General features: G+C 46.9%; 1 protein-coding gene across 2 annotated transcripts; it reads right to left on the reverse strand.

Moving 5' to 3' along the window:
* Positions 1 to 1,842: 1,842 nt before the first annotated feature.
* Positions 1,843 to 14,982, reverse strand: TAGLN3 (transgelin 3). Of its 2 annotated transcripts, XM_010985060.3 has the most exons (5): positions 14,727 to 14,982; positions 14,255 to 14,436; positions 12,913 to 13,087; positions 3,216 to 3,318; positions 2,073 to 2,320 (listed from the first exon to the last, which is right to left on the reverse strand). In XM_010985060.3, exons 2-5 carry the CDS (start codon positions 14,432 to 14,434, stop codon positions 2,179 to 2,181), a joined length of 600 nt encoding a protein of 199 aa, XP_010983362.1. In that variant the 5' UTR covers positions 14,435 to 14,436; positions 14,727 to 14,982; the 3' UTR covers positions 2,073 to 2,178. The 2 variants fall into 2 exon arrangements, with proteins under 2 accessions (XP_031311808.1, XP_010983362.1); XM_031455948.2 differs by lacking the exon at positions 14,727 to 14,982 and having other exon boundaries at positions 1,843 to 2,320; positions 14,255 to 14,672.
* Positions 14,983 to 19,264: the final 4,282 nt, after the last annotated feature.

Consider the following 19,264-nt stretch of genomic DNA (forward strand, 5'->3'; position numbering starts at 1 on the left):
ACACATTAGGTCCCTTACAAGACTCACTAGCTAATTTCCTTTAGCATAATCCTTTTTTCCTGCTCTTTTTTAATATTAGAAGTCTTTTATAATCTTGTGCTGAATCCTAATATATAAAATACATAAGATCAGTAACACTTTTCACTGAAGCACAGTGGAGACTCAGAATTCAGGCTCCTCCCCTCTCCCAATCACCCACCCACCCGACCACCCCACCGTGGGAACCCCTCAAGACTCTCTATAAAAGCCTAGAATTGCAAAGAACACAGTGTGAAAAACCAGCAATCCAAACATTTAGACTATGGCGGTGTCTATAGCTTCATTTATTTTACCTTTTCTTGTTAATTAACAATTCTTCATCCTACACTACTGGTGGAAATGAAGTTTGGTGCAGCCACTGTGGAAAACAGTATGGAGTTGCCTCAAAAGACTAGGAATAGACTTACCATATGACCCAGGAATCCCACTCCTGTGCATGTATCCAGAAGGAACCCTACTTCAAAAAGACACCTGCACCCTAATGTTCATAGCAGCACTATTGACAATAGCCAAGACATGGAAACAGCCTAAATGTCCATCAACAGATGACTGGATAAAGAAGATGTGATATATGTATACAATGGAATACTATTCAGCCATAAAACTGACAACATGATGCCATTTGCAGCAACATGGATGTTCCTGGAGAATGTCATTCTAAGTGAAGTAAGCCAGAAAGAGAAAGAAAAATACCATATGAGATTGCTCATATGTGGAATCTAAAAAAAGAACATAAATACAAAACAGAAACAGACTTATAGACATAGAATACAAACTTGTGGTTGTCAAGGGGGAGGGGGGTGGGAAGGGATAGATTGGGATTTCAAAATTTGTAAATACTGACAGGCATATGTAGAATAGATAAACAAGATTATACTGTATATAATGCAGTATATATATGCAAGATCTTGTGGTAGCTCATAGCGAAAAGAAAATGTGACAATGAATATATGTATGTTCATGTATAACTGAAAAATTGTGCTCTACACTGGAATTTGACACAACATTGTAAAATGACTATAACTCAATAAAAAAGTTATAAAAAATTCTTATATGAATAAAAGACCTTATTTCTTTTCTTACTAAATGTGTCACTTTTTTTTCTTGTTTCTACTGGCAGGAAAGTGTAAGATGACTTGGTGGTCCCCAGGCTTATTTGCTTTCTCAAGTTTTCTACAGATGAGAAAATCTTTAAACCCTATCCCATCTTAACTAGATCTCAATCTTAGGCAATGTCCAAGCGTTTTAGGGGGTTAGACCTTACAAATGACTGTAAGAGAGCAATCTACATTCTATCACTCCTGGCTGATGAAGAAACTGTGTGAATGTCTGCATCAGACCCAGGATCTGGCCTCTGGTGTGGGAAGATTTTTGACAGAGAAGTGAAAACTGCTCTTTCCTTCAACCAGTAATCACCTGCCCAGTTGACAAAACCACCCCTCCATCAGACACTTCCTGGTCATCTCTTTGAGAGCTCCTAAAAAACTGAGGCTTCATCTTGCTCATTCCTGTACCCCCAGAGAGTCTAGCATAACAGGTACAAGGTAGGTAATCAAAAATATGTGGGGGTCAAAGACCTCATACTTGAACTCTTGGCTTTCGGCTGTCAGAGAGGGCAAAACTATTCCTACGCTTTCTACTTCAGTTGCCAAGGTAAACCACACAACCTCACAAGCCTTCCTCAAGGTTAACCTATATTTTTACAGCTACCATTTAAGCTTAATTCCATCTTGCTGGCCTCCTGAATGAAATGAAGACCAGCCCTGCCCGCAAAGTCCCTAAGACAAAGAAGAAACTTTACACTTTAAGACGCAAGACTCATTCATTTATTAGGTGCCTTCTATAAGTTGAGGAGCGAAATTTCTGGCAAATAAATAAATAAATAAATAGTCAGACAAAGGCGGGCTTTCAGGGAGAGGGGGCTCGGGAGGAGGGAGCGGAGTCTTTGCATAGTTCTGAACGAACAGAAGGTGGCGGCAGTAGGCAACGTGGATTTGCGGCAGAAACGCAGCACTTGCAACAACCAGGGACAGGAGGCTTTGGGACGAGGAGAAGGCCGGAAGGTGACTAGCTATTTCTTGATCACGGAGACTGCGGCGTGGAACGTCCGTCCTCTCTCCGTGGGGCGGGCGCGGCTCCTCACATGATCTGCCTGGGCGTCCCGTACCCGGTCATGCCTGCCTGGGAGGCCCCCTTGTTGCTGCCCATCTGCAGGCCTATCACGCTCTGTCCCTGGCGGAGCTGCTCCTCTGAAAATCCTCTCCGGTTCTGCTGGGCTTTCCTGGGCAGAGGGAGTGAGATGGAACAGGGTCATTCTGACCATTTCCAAACCTTTCCCTAGATGAGCAGTTAGGCAGGCTCTATGGGGGATCAAGGGTCACCAGGTAGAAGGGCAGGCCTTTTGCTGAACGACAGTCCTTCTATGAACTATGCTCTCGCCCTGGGCGACGGTCCCACCACGAACAGGTCCTACATCTCTGCTCCTTAGAAGCTCAGATGATTTTCCAGAATTTCGACAGCAAAGAAACCAGTGATGCCTCTCTGGGGACTTTACTCTCAGACAGCTTTCCTGTCCCCCCCTCACAGTTACCTCAAGCCCTTGTGAAAATTGAAGTCAGCTCTTCTTGCAAAGTCATTAATCCTGTTCCACCCCTCCCTGTATGGGACCAAGGGTCACTGTTCCCCTTTAGAGCTGAGGGGTGTGGGAGCAAAGCAGGGGAAATGCCTCACTCTAGGCCAGAGGGCTGCAAACTTCGGTGAAGAGTCAGATGGTGAATAATATGGGGCCATGTAGGACTCAGTAGGTCACTAACAAAGTGGGAGCTAAAAGCAGGGCTTCAACTGGCCAATACACAGGAGTTTCAGACCAGGTTCCTTTAAAACGCCACAAGCTGGTACCTTTTTATAGTTGTCAAGAAGCAGAGGGGGTTAGGGGCATGAAGAGTTAATTACCTGCTACTACGTGTTCACCTCCCACTGAGCTACTGGGTTGAGTTTAAGCTCTCTTTCTGCACCGTGGGTCTTTCCTTGCTCCGGGGGGGACTCGGCTGTGGGGCTGGGAGTGCTTGCCCCTAGGGCCTTTGCGTCCAAGCACCTCTGGGCCCTGACAAGGCTTCTGATGCTCCTTCTCGCTAACATTACCCTCTGTTCCTGGGGGGCTGGGAGGGAGTTTTTACCTGTGAAACCAGGATGGCTCTCCCCGGTAGCAGCCATCATCCTTGGTGACTGCGACACTGCCTAGAGCCATCAGGGTCCTCTGCACGGCCGCCATGTCCTTCCCTGGAAGCCAAAGGAGTGATTAAAGCCTAGTATGTGTCAGGGCCAAGGAATCCAGGATGCGACTGGCCCTCTGGGAAGGAAGTTCCGACAGGAGGCTGTAGTGACCTGAAGACCACATAGCCAAACTTCTCAGAAAGGAATCTGGCTAATGATTGTCTAGATGGCACATACCAAAGATCCCGTTTCTAATCCACTCGCAGTTGCTGCGTGAATAACACATTCCAAGCACTTAGCAGCTCAGATAGAGGTCCCTGCCCTACTCAGAGGCCCTGCCTCAGGGGGTCCCACAGGTGGCCGTAAGGTGAGGTCCTGTGGGTGGGTTGGCGTGGGGGTCCGCACAAGAGGGTTCTCCTCATGACTGGGAAGAGAAAAGGAAACCGGGAAGAAATACACTGGATGGATGAACCGCACCAAACCCCAGGTGGCTTCTTTCTTTCCCTTTATCTGGGTTAAAAGGGTCTGAAATCATCCATGTGCATCAGATTGAGTATTCACTTGGCCCTTTGGGCTGGAGGCCTGGCAGATGAAGAAAAGCAAATCAGCACAGAAAGCACTCCGACAGGACACGGTGAGAGGCCTTTCATTCTCTGCTGCTTGAAAGGAGTTGAATGGAGACAATAAATAAATGGCATGTGTTGGAGGGGAGAGTGTGTGGTGTGCCCGGCACACAGTGGGAGGGGGCGCACCATCACCTGAGGAGCCCAAGGACCCTTAACCCACAGAGAAGGCCCCTGGGCTACAAGGCAGCCTGCTCCTCCCATCCTTTCTCCTCGCTCCACCCCTTCCTGCTGACTGATGAGTCCTGCACAGGGAAAGGGAAAGATGCTACCATGTGGTTAGCCCTGCAGGTCAGAACCAGCTTGAAGGTCCACGCACAGCACGAGGGTGCAGTACAAAAGCTGAAGGACCAGGGTGGGGGAGGGGGCTATGAAAGTTAAGGGCAAACATTAAATGGCGCTCTTCAGACCGAGTAAACCATCTGTGGTCTCTTGGGCCAGGCTGCTGCAGGGAATACAGAATTACTGGGGAAAGGCAGACAGAAAGGGAGAATGGAGCATAACTCTGACAAAATAAACAATTAAGGCCCACAGAGGAAGTCCAGTCCAGGATGCCCGTTTGTTCAAAGAGGAGAGAGAGACAGCAGATTCCTCTCTCCTGGTCCCTCTCCTCCACCCCCCACCTCCCACGTGAACCGAGGGACGATCTCCTGGATCCTGAGGCTCTGCAGGGTTGATGGATGGATACAGGGATGAAAGGGTCTCTAGGGAGCACCCCCCAGACTCAAGGAACAGCTGGGGTGGTGGAGAGTGGAGGATCTGGGCAGCAGATGGAAGGGGGAGGGCACAAGGAATACTGGGAAGTAAGGGAGGGGAAGCGCAGAGGAGGTTATGAGAATGATCCTTCTCTTCCGCAGAGGAAAAGCGTTTCTGTAACTGTCACTCTATAACAGCATCCTTTTTTTTTTTTTTTTTGATAGAACCATCGTGATGATATTCTGAAGGATCACTGAGGGAGGACATAAGGAAAGGTTTTGCTCTCAAGCAGTGAGTCCTTAAAGAACACCTAGAGAGACGATGGAGCACACAGAGGCTTGGGAAGGTCAGGGTACACCAGTCATCTCCACTCTGCATGTATAGCAGACCGGAAGTCTGGTTCTGGTGACTGAAAAGAGCAAGTCTGGCATGTCCAGGATCTGGGGACTGTAGAGCCTGACAACTGGCAGCCAGCCACAGACACCACGCTGGAGCCATGGGTGAGGAAACAAGCCCTGTTAAACCACAGACCCAGCCCCCGTCACCAGTAGCTTGCTAAGGTGTACACTACATGACCCCAGAAAGGACGGAGGGAACTAAGTTAGGGGCAAGGGTAAGATATCTGGGAACCTCGGACTGTAACTCCCACCCACCCTCATCCCTGGAGAGTGCAAAAGGAAGCAATTATACGATTGGGGCAGAAGAAGTTGGGGAAGGAACAAATTGGAAACGCTTTTTTATTTTATTTTTTGTGTGTAGGGGGAGGTAATTAGGTTTGTTTATTTGTTCATTTTATTTTTTAATGGAGGTACTGGGAATTGAACCCAGGACCTTGTGCATGCTAAGCATGTGCTCTACCACTGGGCTATACCCTCCCCCTGGCAACACTTTTTAAAAAGAAAGCCCTCAGGACAAGAGATTTGATATAAATGGTAGGCTAGACACTTTGCTATATGTGACATCAACCCCATGGACTTGTCATTATTCCTCCCAATGTGTGGATGGGAAAACTAACTCAGGGAGGCTAATTAATGTGCCAGAGCCACACAGCAAGTAAATCAGGGCTCAGCTCCAGCTCAGGTTGGTCTGAACGCAAAGCCCACGGCAGTCTGCAGGGGGCGCACTGCCATCTCCCGTGGGTCCCCAGTGGAGGCTGTTTGGGAGGCACGTTCCTCGGTGATCAGGGATGACCTGAGGGGTGGCAGTGGCTGCTTCAATGCCAGGTGGAGGTATGGAACTGGGGCATAGTTCTTGGGTCCCACAAGATCTAGGGCACCAACCCCAAATGATGGTAATGATGATGGTTTAGCATAATTTCTCAAGGTCTCAACGCAAATAAAATTAAAGCAAGAAAAAGCAGCTGGGGTCCAGAGTCCCCCATCAGTGTACAGATCAAGTTAAAATAATTATTGTTAAGATTCTGCGTAACACTGTGAACAGAAATCTGCCTCCTGTAATCAGTTCATTTCTAGTTAGTTATCAAGTAGACCTCCCTTGGAAAGAATCCCAGTATTCTGGCCTAACGAAATGTACCATCTGCCTAGAACACAGCCTGCTTCAGAGCATGGTTTCCCAGACTTCTTCAACTATTTGTGAGATGGGATGGGGAGGTCTCTAAAAATACAAAATTTGAGGTCAGTCCCAGGAGAGACGAGTTCAGTAAGCCTGGGGGGTGGGGGTGGGGGGTTGGAGTTTATATTTTTAATAATCTCCCTGGGTGATATGCCATCAGGGAAGTCTAAGAAATATGAGTTTCTTCTGGTGACTCCCAACTAGACTAGTCATCAGAATTACCCAAGGATCTTGAAAATTCAGATTCTGGGATGATCTGTGATGATGCGGATACAGCCAGACGGATAGGCAAGCACTGCCCCAGCAGCTTGGTTTTTAATTTTTAAAACTATCCCAAGGTCTGGCATGTGGTAAGTACTAGATTAAAGTTGTTAAGCAATAACTCCTCCCTTCAGAGATATCTTCCACAAAGTCAGATCATAACCGCAGCCACTGAAATGGCTGTGATCCAGGCTGGGAGCCTGCTCCGAGCCCTGGAAGCTTGGCATCCCTTTGCTTCTTGAAAGCAACCCCTAGATACTTTGGCAAGGCAGCCTGAAAACCACTGCTTAAGGCCATTCTGCCAAGGGAAAAAAAAGAAGAACAGTTCTAAAAGAACTACCAACTAGGTGCTGGGAATTTTCTAGATGCTGGGAGAGCAGAAATGAAACTGAGTCTGGGTGGTGATCTATGAATAAGACCGCTGGCCATAGAAAGGAAGTGAGACAAGAAAAGAGAGGGGCCACATTTACACTAACGGCTCAGGATTTTAATCAGGCTCCTGGACTCCTCTAGCCCCTAGCATAGGGGAGGCTAATATTAGTCTTGAAGTTGTAAAAAGAGATGGTGGCAGAGTAGCTTTTCCTGTCTCACCTGACAAACCTCTTCAGAGTCTCAAGAGGAACCAAAACCTTTACTAGAAGATACTGTGTCCTCTGTTTCCTGCATTATCACAAGGCAGTGTCTTCCCAGGTGTGATCTTACACCCCAGCTACCAAAATTCATCTCTGGGAAGAGGGACCAAGGGCTCTGCATTGTAAGGACCACCCCCAACTCCCATCCTAATCCAGGGTTTCTTATGCTCACAAATTTGAGTCTTATTACCCTAAAGATACTTGAACAAACATTTTGATCTCTTCAGACAATGGTTACTGAAGGGGAAAGGGTGGGATGGACAAATTAGAGGTCGGTGATTAACCGATACATATTACTATATATAAAATAGATAAACAACAAGGACCTACTGTACAGCAGAGTGAACTACATTCAGTACCTTGTAATAACCTATAATGGCAAAGAATCTGAAAAAGAATATATATGTATATGTATTACTGACTTACTTGGCTGTACACCTGAAACAAATATTGTAAACCAGCTACATGTCAATAAAATTTTTTTTTAATTTTATTCTCTTAATTTTTTTTATTACTTTAATGCTATCTTATGCATCTCTTTGGGAAGGAAAAATAAAAAGAAGTGTAAAGAGAAAGGAAAAAGGCCAGAGAAGGCATCTGGGTATGTAAATCCAGGTTGGACATTCTAATACTAAAGATCAGTCTTACACTCAAAACTCTGCTTCAGAGCTACTTCTGTTTTGTTAGTCTTGACTCATCTTTGGAATATTGGGTTTTTTTTTTTAATCTTTCTGGGACTTATATAGAGAAAGTGGTCAGTGGATGAAGACACCATTTCTTATTTCCCTGAGTAATAACTTAGGCATGGCTCCCAATTCTCCACTGAAGATAGAAAAACTATTGCTACAGATAAGGGAGAAATGTCAGAGGGCAGGTTGGGCTTGCTCTGTGGACTTTATTAATTTTTGTTGCTTGCCTCCCTGGAGAAACTCTGTAGGGCAGTGGCTCTCGAAGCAGGGTTCCCGGGCCAGCAGGAACACCCCAGAATTGGTAAGAAATGTAAATTCCTAGGCCCCAACCCATATTTAATACTTCTGAAACTCTGGAGCTAGGGTCCAGCAATCGGAGTTGTAACAAGCCTACCAGATGATTCTGGTGCTCACTGGAGCCAGAGAACCAGTGCTGAAGGAAGAACCCGCCAAACGTTAAGTGTGAGCAGCACTTGGAGTAAATGCAGTAAAGGCTGCTCTGATAGAAAAGGAGCTTCCAGCAACAGGTGTTTATTTCTGTGATGTCTCGAGTCACTACAGGTACCGTACCATATCCCCAGATAGCTCTCAAATCAGGTGAAATGTCTCTTCTGTTCTTGCTGCTGAGGAATGACACACACAGTGACACCTCCCAGAGAAGACATTTGGACCTTCCAGGCACTCTGCCCCTGATGTAAACCAGGCTCCTCAACACCCAGTCATCAAGGAGGGGAACAGTGAGGCAGGACGAAACCACGTGTCTGCATCCTTGCCACTGGATGATGGAGAAGAGCAATCAGATCTGACTGATCTTTGAGTCTTGCCTGCTCTGACATTCTAGAATTCTAGGTGTCTAGTGCTCATTACCTATTTATGCACAGGAACCAAAAGGGCTACTTGCTGTTGGACTGACAACAGAGGAAGAAAAGTCCACATTTATCGGGTTATCTCTTAGCCAAGCATTGTGTTAGGCATTTTATACATTTACTTCTTGCAAGAATCCTGCAAGGGAGGTGCTAGACCTGTTTGCAGAGAAGGGAACTGAGGCTCTGAGAAGCTAAGCAGCTTAACCAAGGTCACAGAGCTAGTATGTAGCTAAAGTGTTTCAACCCACCCACCTAATTCCAAAACTCATGCTCTTTCCGCAGTATCAAAGTCATCCAGGTGTGAGATGGGGAAAGCAATAATATATCCTGGGGAAAGGCATAGAGGGTAATGACCACGAGGTGGGAAAAACTCAGTAAGAAGACTCATAAAGGCAGTCTCTCATTTTGGAGAATGGCCAATGAGGTGACACGCTACAGGTGACAGAGGGGCAACCCTACCAGCCGCTGTGTGAAGCTGTTAATGAAGTCCGTTTGTTCCAAGACAGACTATGTGACCTTACCCCTTGCTCCTACTGCTCTCATTTTCCATCAGTCTTAAAAAAAAGCCAACGACAATAGTCATTTTTACATTGCCACCACACGTGATGCTCGACTCTTGCCAGCACTATGGTGAGCACTTTCAATGCATGATCTCATTCGCTCCCCATATCAACCTTATGAAATCAATACTATCATCCCCATTTTACAGCAAAGAAAATCGAAGCTTAGGAAAGTTCATTGGTAAGTGATGGAACAGAGGTTTGAACCCGGCAGTCTAATTTCTGACTTAGGAGCCTGCACACTTCTACCCTCCAGGGTGAGCTCTCTCTGCAGTCCTTCTGACCAACACACTCACTCTCATGTTCTGTTTTACACACACACATGCACACACACACGCACACATCCCTCCTTTCCTGGCTCCTCGCTTTCCCTCCTCCCTCCTTTCCCTACACAGAAGAGATGCTGAAACCTAACCTCCACTGCGCTCTCTTGAGCTGAGACGGCCCCGCCCACCCTTTTCTAGGACCCCGGGGGCAAATCCCAAAGTAACCCACCAGGCATCCACCTTCTCTCGTCCACAAGAAAGACCTCCCCTGTCCCCTTCCCTGCTCTAAGCCGCCCTTACGTCTCCCCCATCACTGAAAGGAGCTGGTCACCCAGCTTCCTCAGAGGGGAACGTCAGTAACCTCGTTTGTATCCCTGTGGTTGGGTTGTTTTCTGGAACATTCAGTCCTGGGTTCCTCCTTGAAGCCTTGAACCTTTTATTCTGGTTGACCCCGAGTCCATTCTAAGCATTTCACCTTGTGTCTAAAAAAAGGTTTCAGGATAGAGGGTACATCTGGAGCTTGTCTATCTAAACAGTAAGAAGACATTTGGCAAGCCCGGGCTCCTGCGGCTTTATTCGGCCGTGACTCAAGAGCAGCGTGGAGTCCCTGGGCAGCCGTGGATAAGCACAGCCCTACTTAGAAAGATGGCGAGCAGGGGAGACCGAAGACCCAGAGCTGCGGAGTATAAAAAGCCTGCAGAGGAGGAAAAGAAAGATTCAAGAGAGAAGGACTGGCCCCTCCAAGCCACGGCCACCATGACTGCGATGTGTGGAATCAGGAGTGAATGTGAATAATCTAATACGTAAGCACAGCACTAAAACCACAGCCAGGGTGCAGAAGAGGAGGGAGAACGAGATGGCGAGTCGAAGAGCTGTGCGCACAAACCCTCGGACACCTCCCGTGCACACAGGCACCGCAACACACGCCAGCCCTGCACACAGCGTCCCTTTGATTTCAGCTTATTCATCCCCATGTTCCCAGGCGACAACCAGCTCTGGCAGAAGGACCCAGCCTCGGGCACTGGTCCCTGCTGTTGTCGAACGCGTCTCGCTGCTGGGCTCGCTCAAGGCCGCCACCCCTCCCCCTTTCTCTGCTCAAAGCAACCCACTTTCCTTCCTCTTGCCCCACTGGAAACCACCTCTGGCCTGAGCTTCAGACAGCGCTTTTGGAGAATACCAAGTATCCCCTTCAAATCATAGAGTGAATCTCCCAAACCTAAGTCCCGGTTCCCCTCCATAGGGGTGGGGGCGGGGCGGAGCACCAGAACCTGGGGCCTCTACAGGACGTTTGGACTCTCCCAAGCATCTGCTTCCCCTGTTGCCAGCTATCCCTACCTGCTGCGTGACCTGTCTACAGCCGCTCAGCCACAGCGCCCTGGGAGAGGTCTCCTTCCTCCTTTCCTTTAAAGCCCCACCCTTCTTTGCCCTGAGAATGAGAGCCCTCCGTGTCTGCCCTGTTCCCTTTTCCCAGGAGCAATACCCTGCCCTGGACTCCACGTGTCCACTACCCGATCTCAGACTACTGCAGTCACACTCATGTCTCTCAACCTCCCTCTTTCCTAAGAGGTGCCCTAATGCACAGGACTGGGGCAGGTGGTGTAGACGTCCACTTACTCTGCTTATTAGGAACCACTGCACCCCACCCGCTTCTCCTTCACTGCTAGCACCTCCTGGGTATAAAGTTCACCTGTGTGGTCTTTGGGAAAAGGGGAAAGGCAAACAACGCATCCTCAGAACAGAAAAGTACCCTCTGGATCCCCACCTCCCACAGAGGTCCCAGTTTCTTCCTCTACCTACACACTTCCTGCATGTGGGGGGCCTCCCTGGGTCCCCTCCCATTCACACACACCTCCTGGTATGGGGCCTCTAACCTTGTGTCCCACAGAGCCCTGAATCATCCTTCCCTTCCTCTTCATCTCATTAGTCTCTGCTATGACTCAGCCACACACTCATGGTGCAGGTGAAGGAAACAGTGTCCTGGCCCCGGCACGGCAGTTTGGTTAAAGTTCCCTTCTTTGGCATCATAGAGCCTGGGTTTGAGTCCTGGTTCTGCTACTTACTAGTTGGTCATATGATCTATACAAGTAATCATACAAGTAACCATGGGCAAGCTTCAGTCTCATCACCTTTGTGATGGGGAATTTATAACACCTCCTGGACTTGTTAGGAGAATTGATTGGCATTATGCAGAAAAGCCCCAGTACCGTGCCTAGTGTATAGGAAAATATCGATAAGCAGTAGCTATTTTTATTAGCAAGGAAAAATCATCATAGTTTTGACCTAAAAAGCAAGGACCAAGTCACAACTGTGACATTCCATGGGGATTTGGAGGCAAGTGTTCATGAAGGCCAATGGCCTGGCCTGAAGGTCTGAATATATGAGTTTCTAAATAATGGCAAAACATTATTGATAAACTGATTGGCGTCTTACGATTTTAACTACTCATTTGTGAAGGAAACGGGAACTGCCAGCTCTCTGTATGACACAGAGGGGGTGAGAATAAAGGAATTAAGGTTGTTTAGTTGGATGATTCTCTGTTAGAAATCGTCTGAATGCCCCTTAAAATACCATTGTCTCTTGATCACAGGGAAGTCAGCCCATTCTCACTGTCAGCAGAGCCATTTGGGTCACTGCCTTGGGTATCCTATTGGTTGGGCCAGTGACTGAGGACAGCCAGTGACAATAAGGATGAGAGCACAGATGGGTCCATGCCTCCGGGTGGGCCTGATGTGGGTAGAACAGTCACACCGGTGGGTGTGCACATCTGGGCTCAGGGGGACACTAAGGTCTGTGACCATAGGTCCCAAATTCTCTGGCGATATCTCCATTCACATCATTTCCCCCAATAACGCTGGACCATTAAATACGTCCAGAAACTTGATTTCTTTTTTATGCCTTGTTAGATTTCTTATGTCAATTCACAAATATGAAAGGAAAAAGTCATTTGTCACCCTCTCTGAGAAATTACACATCTGGAAGTTATAGTCACCAAGCTGCCAGGTAACCATTTAATAAAAGGGTGGGGAGTTATTTATTTCTTGGATTGAATGACAAAATTGCAGTAGGCAGCTTTGTCTATAAGCCCGGCTGCGGGTGAGTCAGAAGCAAACTCGCTGCCCCCTTCTCCTCCGGCAGCTTTCATTTGTGGGCTCAGAGTACATGATGGGAGGGGTAAGAGAAATGAGAGGCATCCACGTAACCATATTAGCTTCCTCTCCACGGAGGCTTCTGTTTACATGTTAGTTTGCTGAGGTCCCTGCTGTGTGGGGTGTGTGTTCCTTAGAGGAGGAACACTTTTAATAGAACAACACAAAGGGGAGGCTGACAGTGCCACTGGGTGACAGCTGATTACCATCTCACACACACAATCATATGTGCACGCACACACACAGAAACACAGGGAAGAACACTGTGAGCAGGCTTCACAAAGAGAAAAGCAACTGGGTGGGGGAGGGGAGGATGATCCTGGGGGCACGAGGCATAAGGGCTGTTTACCTTCCCATAGATCCACCGTCTGAAAAATGTCAGTGGTCCTGACGCCATAGATCTCCGCAGCTTTTAGGAACTGGGAGATTTGCTCCATCTGCTTAAAAGCCATCTTTGACTCTGAGATCTTGGGAATGGGTTCTTGTCCTGGTGGGTATAAACTGTTTATCAGCTTGCACAAGACCTGAGGAGGGAAAGGGGGAGACAGAATCAGCATTTCTCTTTGTGTGTGCTTGTCCCTAATGCAAAATGAGCCTTAGCCCCCGCGGGGCACAGCCCACAGGTTAGGGCATGGGCAAATCTTGCACCCCAGGAAGGCATGGGCTCTGGGCTGGGGGGCCAGGCTACCATACCCAGCCCTAAAGACCCAGGCGACCCCACTCTCAGGGCTGCTCCTGACTGCAGTGCGTTCAGTAGCCTAGGAATCCTCTTCTCCCCTCGCTCCTCCCTTCCTTTTTCTGGGTGAGGGAAAGAATGTTTACAGAGAGGGAATGATGTGCAGTGATGAGGCCATGATTTCAGACTTTCAATGGAGGGATGAGTTAGGGATTCCCAGGAGAGGCTGAAGGATAGAGTCTAACATTATTTCTTCTATCAAAAGGCAGGTCAGAATCAGGCTTCAATAACTCATCCGGTAAGGGCTAGTGATGTGTAAAAGAACTGAACGGGGTACCCTCCTCCCAGAAACCTATAACCCAAGTGCTGGGCACAATCCAACAGACGCGTGGGCTAGCATTATGTAACAGTAAGCACAGCCTGTGAGGAAAGACAGGCTTGTTGGAATCAGCAGAGCCTGTGGTACCCAACCCCCTAAACACACAGGAGGATCTCCATAGAAAAGCAGTTATCAAATAAGGATTCCCTTCAGTTTCATGAGAACAAATCCATTCAACAGACAGGCATTGAGCATTCCCAAGGAGTACGGCTCCAGGAAGGATGGAAGGTGGTTAGTCCTCCCCCTCCACCCCTTCCTTTGTTTTACTATGTAACCAACCTATTCCCCTGGGGGAAGGGATGGCCCCAGAGGAGCTGATACACCAAGAAGACTGGAGAGATCTCAGAGAAATGCTTATCTCTATTCTCATTGGAAAGAGCAAAAGGGCTTTGAACTGGCCAACAACTCAGGAGGAAGCTGCGATATCTGGGATGGGTGGAGAATCCTCTAATCTGGCGAGGGAATTGTGCAGGGAGCACAGATCTTCCAATCGCGAAGAAATAAAGGCATCCCCGTCCTCTCCCCGTGAGACAGAGCTTGGCAGCCGCAGCTGCTCCCGCAGCCTCACGTTCAAGAAGACCCTGGAGTGTTTTCCCTGCCCACCGCCCCAGCAACCAAGATCGCTGCCAGCCTTACCGTCCCGTCCATCAACCATTTCTGAAAATGGGCCCTGCCGGGGGGCGGGTGCTCTATGTCCTCGGCGCACTGCAGGATGATCCAGTCCACCAGCTTGTTCTCCAGGTCCGCGTCATACTTCTGCTCGATCTTCTCCTGCACCTCTCGGCTTAAGCCGTAGCTGGGACCCCTGTTAGCCATCTCTGCAAGAGAAGAGAGGACACGCACGGCATCCACACAATAGCAGCAGCAGCCCGGCTCCCCGCAAACGGGGCTGGGATGTGGCTGGTCGGCCTGGCCCAGCAGCAGCAAAGCGGGCAGAAAGCCGGGCGTGGTTTAAATCGAGGAGCCAATGAAGCCACTGGGGTTTCACCTACAAACGGGAAAGAAAAGCGCAGCCACGCGCCAGTGACTCTTAGAATAAAGCCCCTGCCGGACCAGGGGGGCTGGAACCCCCCTCTCAGTCCCGCCTATCAGATATACCAGGACTCACGATCAAGCCCCAGGCAGCGAGGGGGCGGGGTGGTGTTCTTTCTTGCCTCCTCTCCGGAGCACTTTGCAAAGGCAGGAACCCTGAGATGAGAAAGAGCTGGTAATTAACACGCAGAGAGGAAGGCCCCCTGGACGTTGAGCTGCTGATGCTGCATCGCGCCTGGAAGAATGGTACACTGATTCAATTTTCTCATGGCTGAGGAGGGTCAAACCAGGGCCGTTGCTAAGAGCCGTCCAAAAAGCCAGCCCTCTGGTATGTCAGTCAAGGCCGCCCGCCTCCCTCCCTCTGAGAGCTGCTTTCTCAGGCACACAATTCCTTCCCCTTCTCTGGGGGACGGCCGATTGGACACCAGGCCAGAGCACAGCTGCACAGGGGATGGGGTTTGGGGGAAGGTCCATTGTGTCAGCTGTCCATCTGTCAGGACTTGCCAAACCACTTTCCCCCTGCCTTGAGGGAACAGTTGTCTGGCAGGGCGGGAGGGGCCGAGCTGAGAGCTGCAACCATGAACTTGTTCAGCTGCCAACCAGATTTGATCCAGAAACTTCCATCCTGGTGGGAAACTGTTGTGCCTCAGTTTGACTTAGTAAAGGAATGTAGCGTTTTAACACAATTTTTTAACCGAAAAGACACTGAGAGCACATTTTATAAATTACATGGAGCTCAATGCACTAAGAACTCTTGAAGCGAAAGGTTTGGTTAGAGCATAACGATTGCATCTGTTTATCTTAGTTAAGGACCAGGAAGGCACAACTGACACACTGTCCGTGGGAACTGAGTGTTTGGTGCGAACAAACAAGACCACAGGAGAAATCATGAGACCTAAGTTGGCCTGAAATTTTTATAACTGCTGGAGGGCTTGGCAGTTTGTCTTCCCAGACTGTAACATGCTTGGGGGTAGAGATTGAGTCTTGTTGGTGTTGTCTAAGTCTCTGGGTAATTTTCATGAGAAAAACACCACACATTTTGTTCTTTGGTCCATTCAACATTTTCTCTTTTTTTTTTTTTTGAGCACTTAACTCTGCCAAGTATTATACTGGAGAGAAATAAAATGATTTTTTTCCTTGAGAAAAGAATGATCAATTGATTCAGGAACATTAGCACAAACAATTCTAGGACATGGGATAGTGATTTTTCTCCCTGTGGGAAATTGATGAGAAGCTATGCAGGAAATGACCCCAAATAATACATGTATTGAGAAAAATCTCCTGCCGGATGGGACCTGGACTTGAGAAAATTTAATTACTCAGTAGATATGTGGGTGGTTTGCCTGAGAAAAGACTTAGCGGTCAGTAGCTGAAGGCACAAAAGAGAGAATGCTGTAAAAAACAAATGCTCGTGAGAGAATCAGAGATTTGAGGAGAGCAGAAGGTTTAGGAAAAGGCATGAGAAGGGCTGGCGAAGGGCTGGCGAAGGGTGGGCCTGGATGCTGCCTGGAATCGTGAGGAAGCTCTGAAGAGAGCAGAGCTGGCTCTGGAGGCTTGGAGCTGAAGGGAGGAGTTTAGAGCAGGGAAAATGTCAGCAGAATTTCAGAAGTCACTCAGCTGCATCTTGGGTGGCCGCAAGAAGGTCACTTCTAACCTGGGACTAAGGAAACAGAGACCCAGACAGAAAGCATGTTACTTCCTCCTTGGCTTGGAATTGCTCTGGGGGAGATGTCAGTTTGTTATCTCAAGTCAAAAACAATTCTAAAAGATGTACCTTTGCCTCCCCCCCCCTTTTTTTTTTCCAGACTGTTTTACAGATTTTTGTACCCAGAGGTTTTTTTCCCATTGTAACAAAATATGTGGGGTGCTGTAAGTGAATGATCAAAATCACGGCTCTGGAGAGGATACAGTGGCAAAGAGGGGTGTCCATGCAAGGCATAGGTTAGAAGTGTCCAAAAATCCACAGGAAGTCTTTAGAGAAAAAAACCGCTTGATCCCCTGGGGACTGACAGTGGAAATTGGCTCAATTTTCCATTTCCTGAATGCCTTTTAATATTATAGTTAATTATTTCAACAATTTTTTAAAGGGTCTATGTATCTGAGATTAAAAAATAGAATGAATGAGACATGACAGCATGGTCTAGTAGCAAATTAAACTTGTAAACAATAAATGAATCACTATGCTGTACACCAGAGACTAATACAACTTTGTAAATCAACTATACTTCAATTTTTTAAAAAAAGGTAAAAATATTCTAGTGTCAACAAAGGAAGGGTTAAAAGGAAGAGCCACACAGAAGGAAAACTATAGCTGGAATGTCAGGCAGGCTACAGATCTTCAAATAGTGTGCTTGCAAGTGTCCATGATTAAATTTTCAGGAATTTTGAAAGCCAGTTGTTAAACTCAGCCACCATAAGCAATTAAATGATGTAAATTTATATTTGAATAAATTATATCACAAAAAAGTCACTGCCTAATTTATTTTGCTGTATTTGACTATCTCCCATGTTTTTAAACATATTTATGTTTATTGTCTCTATATTGTGTATATACTATATAATGGGCTACTGGTTGTTTATTTCCAGCTTCCTTGTGTTCAGTGATGTCACTGTGGCAGCTTGAAATCAGCTATGATGGGAATATTTATGCCATAGATTTTGGCAAACGTTATAAATCTGGGCTTTTTTTCCCCCTGGGAAGATAGTTGTTAAATATTTACTAGCCTTGCCACTGGACTTAATGTATTGTGCAAAAGAGTTTGAGTGTTTTCACAGGGAAAGAGAACAATCAGATCTGATTTGGGCGAAGGAAAAGGAGATGGTTAAGTGGTTAGAATGACTCACAGCCTGGACTTGTATAACAGGGGTTATACATTTATTGTAAGGGGACTGATAGGTGGAGGGGAGATCAAGGCAGAAAGATAATAGGGCTTATTGCATTTGGGAGGGCTGCCACTGTCAATCTCAGTCATTAGGCAGTTGGTTTTATGCATCTGGAGCTTAAGAGAAAAGTCTGGAGTACAGGAACGTACTTGAATCATCTGCATGCAGGTAGCAATTAAAACCAGGAGCGTGGGTGAAGTTGCTCAAGGTGAGGAAGCTGCGTGAGAGTCGTGACGAGGCTGGAGCGGAGGGAATATGAACATTACAAGGTGGGTAAGGAGATGAGGGAGCATGTCAGGGATGCCTGGGGATAAACAATGTCACTACAAAGCTCCTGATCTCAATGGTCCTTTGAGAGAGGGAGGTTGGCATCTAAACACAATTTCAAAGCAGTAAGTTCTATCAAAAAGGCGTGAGCAGAGTGCTGTTCATGGGAGAGCACAGAGGACCTAGCGACAAAATTCTTGGACAGAGAGATGAGGATGAGTCAGGAAAGGCTTTACTGAAAAGCTAAGATTTGAGCTTCTTTTCTAGTAAAAGTTTATCTGTCAGTAAAAATCTGAAAGCCCAAGAAAAGAGTCCATCTGGGAAGGATAATTTCCTCAAAAGACACATTTGGTTAAAAACAATTTCCTGCATTTTTCTAGGTATATTCTCTAAATGCACCAACACATAACATCTTTTCATCAAATCAAATCATACCTACTACATGATGATGCTTCTAAACTAAAAAGTTACCTTAGATCTGTAATTAAAGGGGATTTTAAAAAGCTATGTCTAAATCCTGCCCTTCTTTCTTTAGGAAATTAGTTTTGGGTGGTTTTTTTTTTTTTTTTTTTTTGACAGTTTCAAATGTAATGAAAATTCGACACATCCCCTTTGGGCACTGCCTCCAGAACGGCTATCTTGCAAGCAATGTTCTCCTTGCTCTCTATCTCTGTGCTTTATAAAACTCAGCCTTGCCTGAAGCTCTTTTCCTCCGCTCCTCCTCACAGAACTTTCTATTGGCTGCTCAGAGAAGAGCATACTGTGTAGATTTGAGTCTGGAAATGCCTCCAAGCTCAACAGATGCTGCCAAAGCAAATGTATTCCGTGGCCTCACTAGTCATCCCCTTCGTGGGCATTGGCTTCATCACCTTCCGCAGCATGTGCTGAGACTGTTTAGAGGGTTCATGTCGTTTTTAAGTCAATGCTGGAGTTCCAGAGGCACTCTGGGCTGCTGGCTTTTCAAGCATTTTCCGTGTCACTGAATCTATGGCATGGAGTGGTTTTAGGACAAAAAAGAGCTTTGGGAGAAAGTAGAAAGGAACAGTAAAGTAATTAACAATGTCCTAGAATACACTAAATCTCACTGCTTCAAACTCATTTGGAATTTGTGATGTTAACCTCTGCAAAGCAAAATTAAAATTTAAGACAGCTTTTCTTATCTTTAGACAATGAAAGATCCTCCCCCTCCCTTTTCCTAGCAGTTGGGCATTTGAAAGGATATCATACAGTTAATATTCCAATTTGGGGTCTTGGAGTTAAGAAGGTCCAATCCAGTTCAGCTTTAGAAGCCCTGCTGCACACTTGCCTGCGTCCACTTTCCTTCCTAAACCTCCATGAACTGTGTCTTTCAGTTTCTCAGTGGACTGTGCTTGTGCATATTAAAAAATACAAGTGAAAAGGTAGTGACTCCCATGTGTCATTGTGCTAAATGTGTTGTGCTTAATCCTTACACTTTATGATATA

This window comes from Camelus dromedarius, chromosome 2 (genome assembly GCF_036321535.1).
Source record: "Camelus dromedarius isolate mCamDro1 chromosome 2, mCamDro1.pat, whole genome shotgun sequence".
NCBI lineage: Eukaryota > Metazoa > Chordata > Mammalia > Artiodactyla > Camelidae > Camelus > Camelus dromedarius.

Bases quoted from the DNA above. Each gene is read 5' to 3' on its own strand.
- TAGLN3 (XM_031455948.2), bottom strand. From the start codon at position 14,434: ATGGCTAACAGGGGTCCCAGCTACGGCTTAAGCCGAGAGGTGCAGGAG. The intron at 13,088-14,254 runs GTAAGGCTGGCA...TTCCCTCCTCAG, and splicing joins AATGGTTGATGGACGGGACG to GTCTTGTGCAAGCTGATAAA. The intron at 2,321-3,215 runs GTAAAAACTCCC...CCCTCTGCCCAG, and splicing joins GAGCCATCCTGGTTTCACAG to GAAAGCCCAGCAGAACCGGA.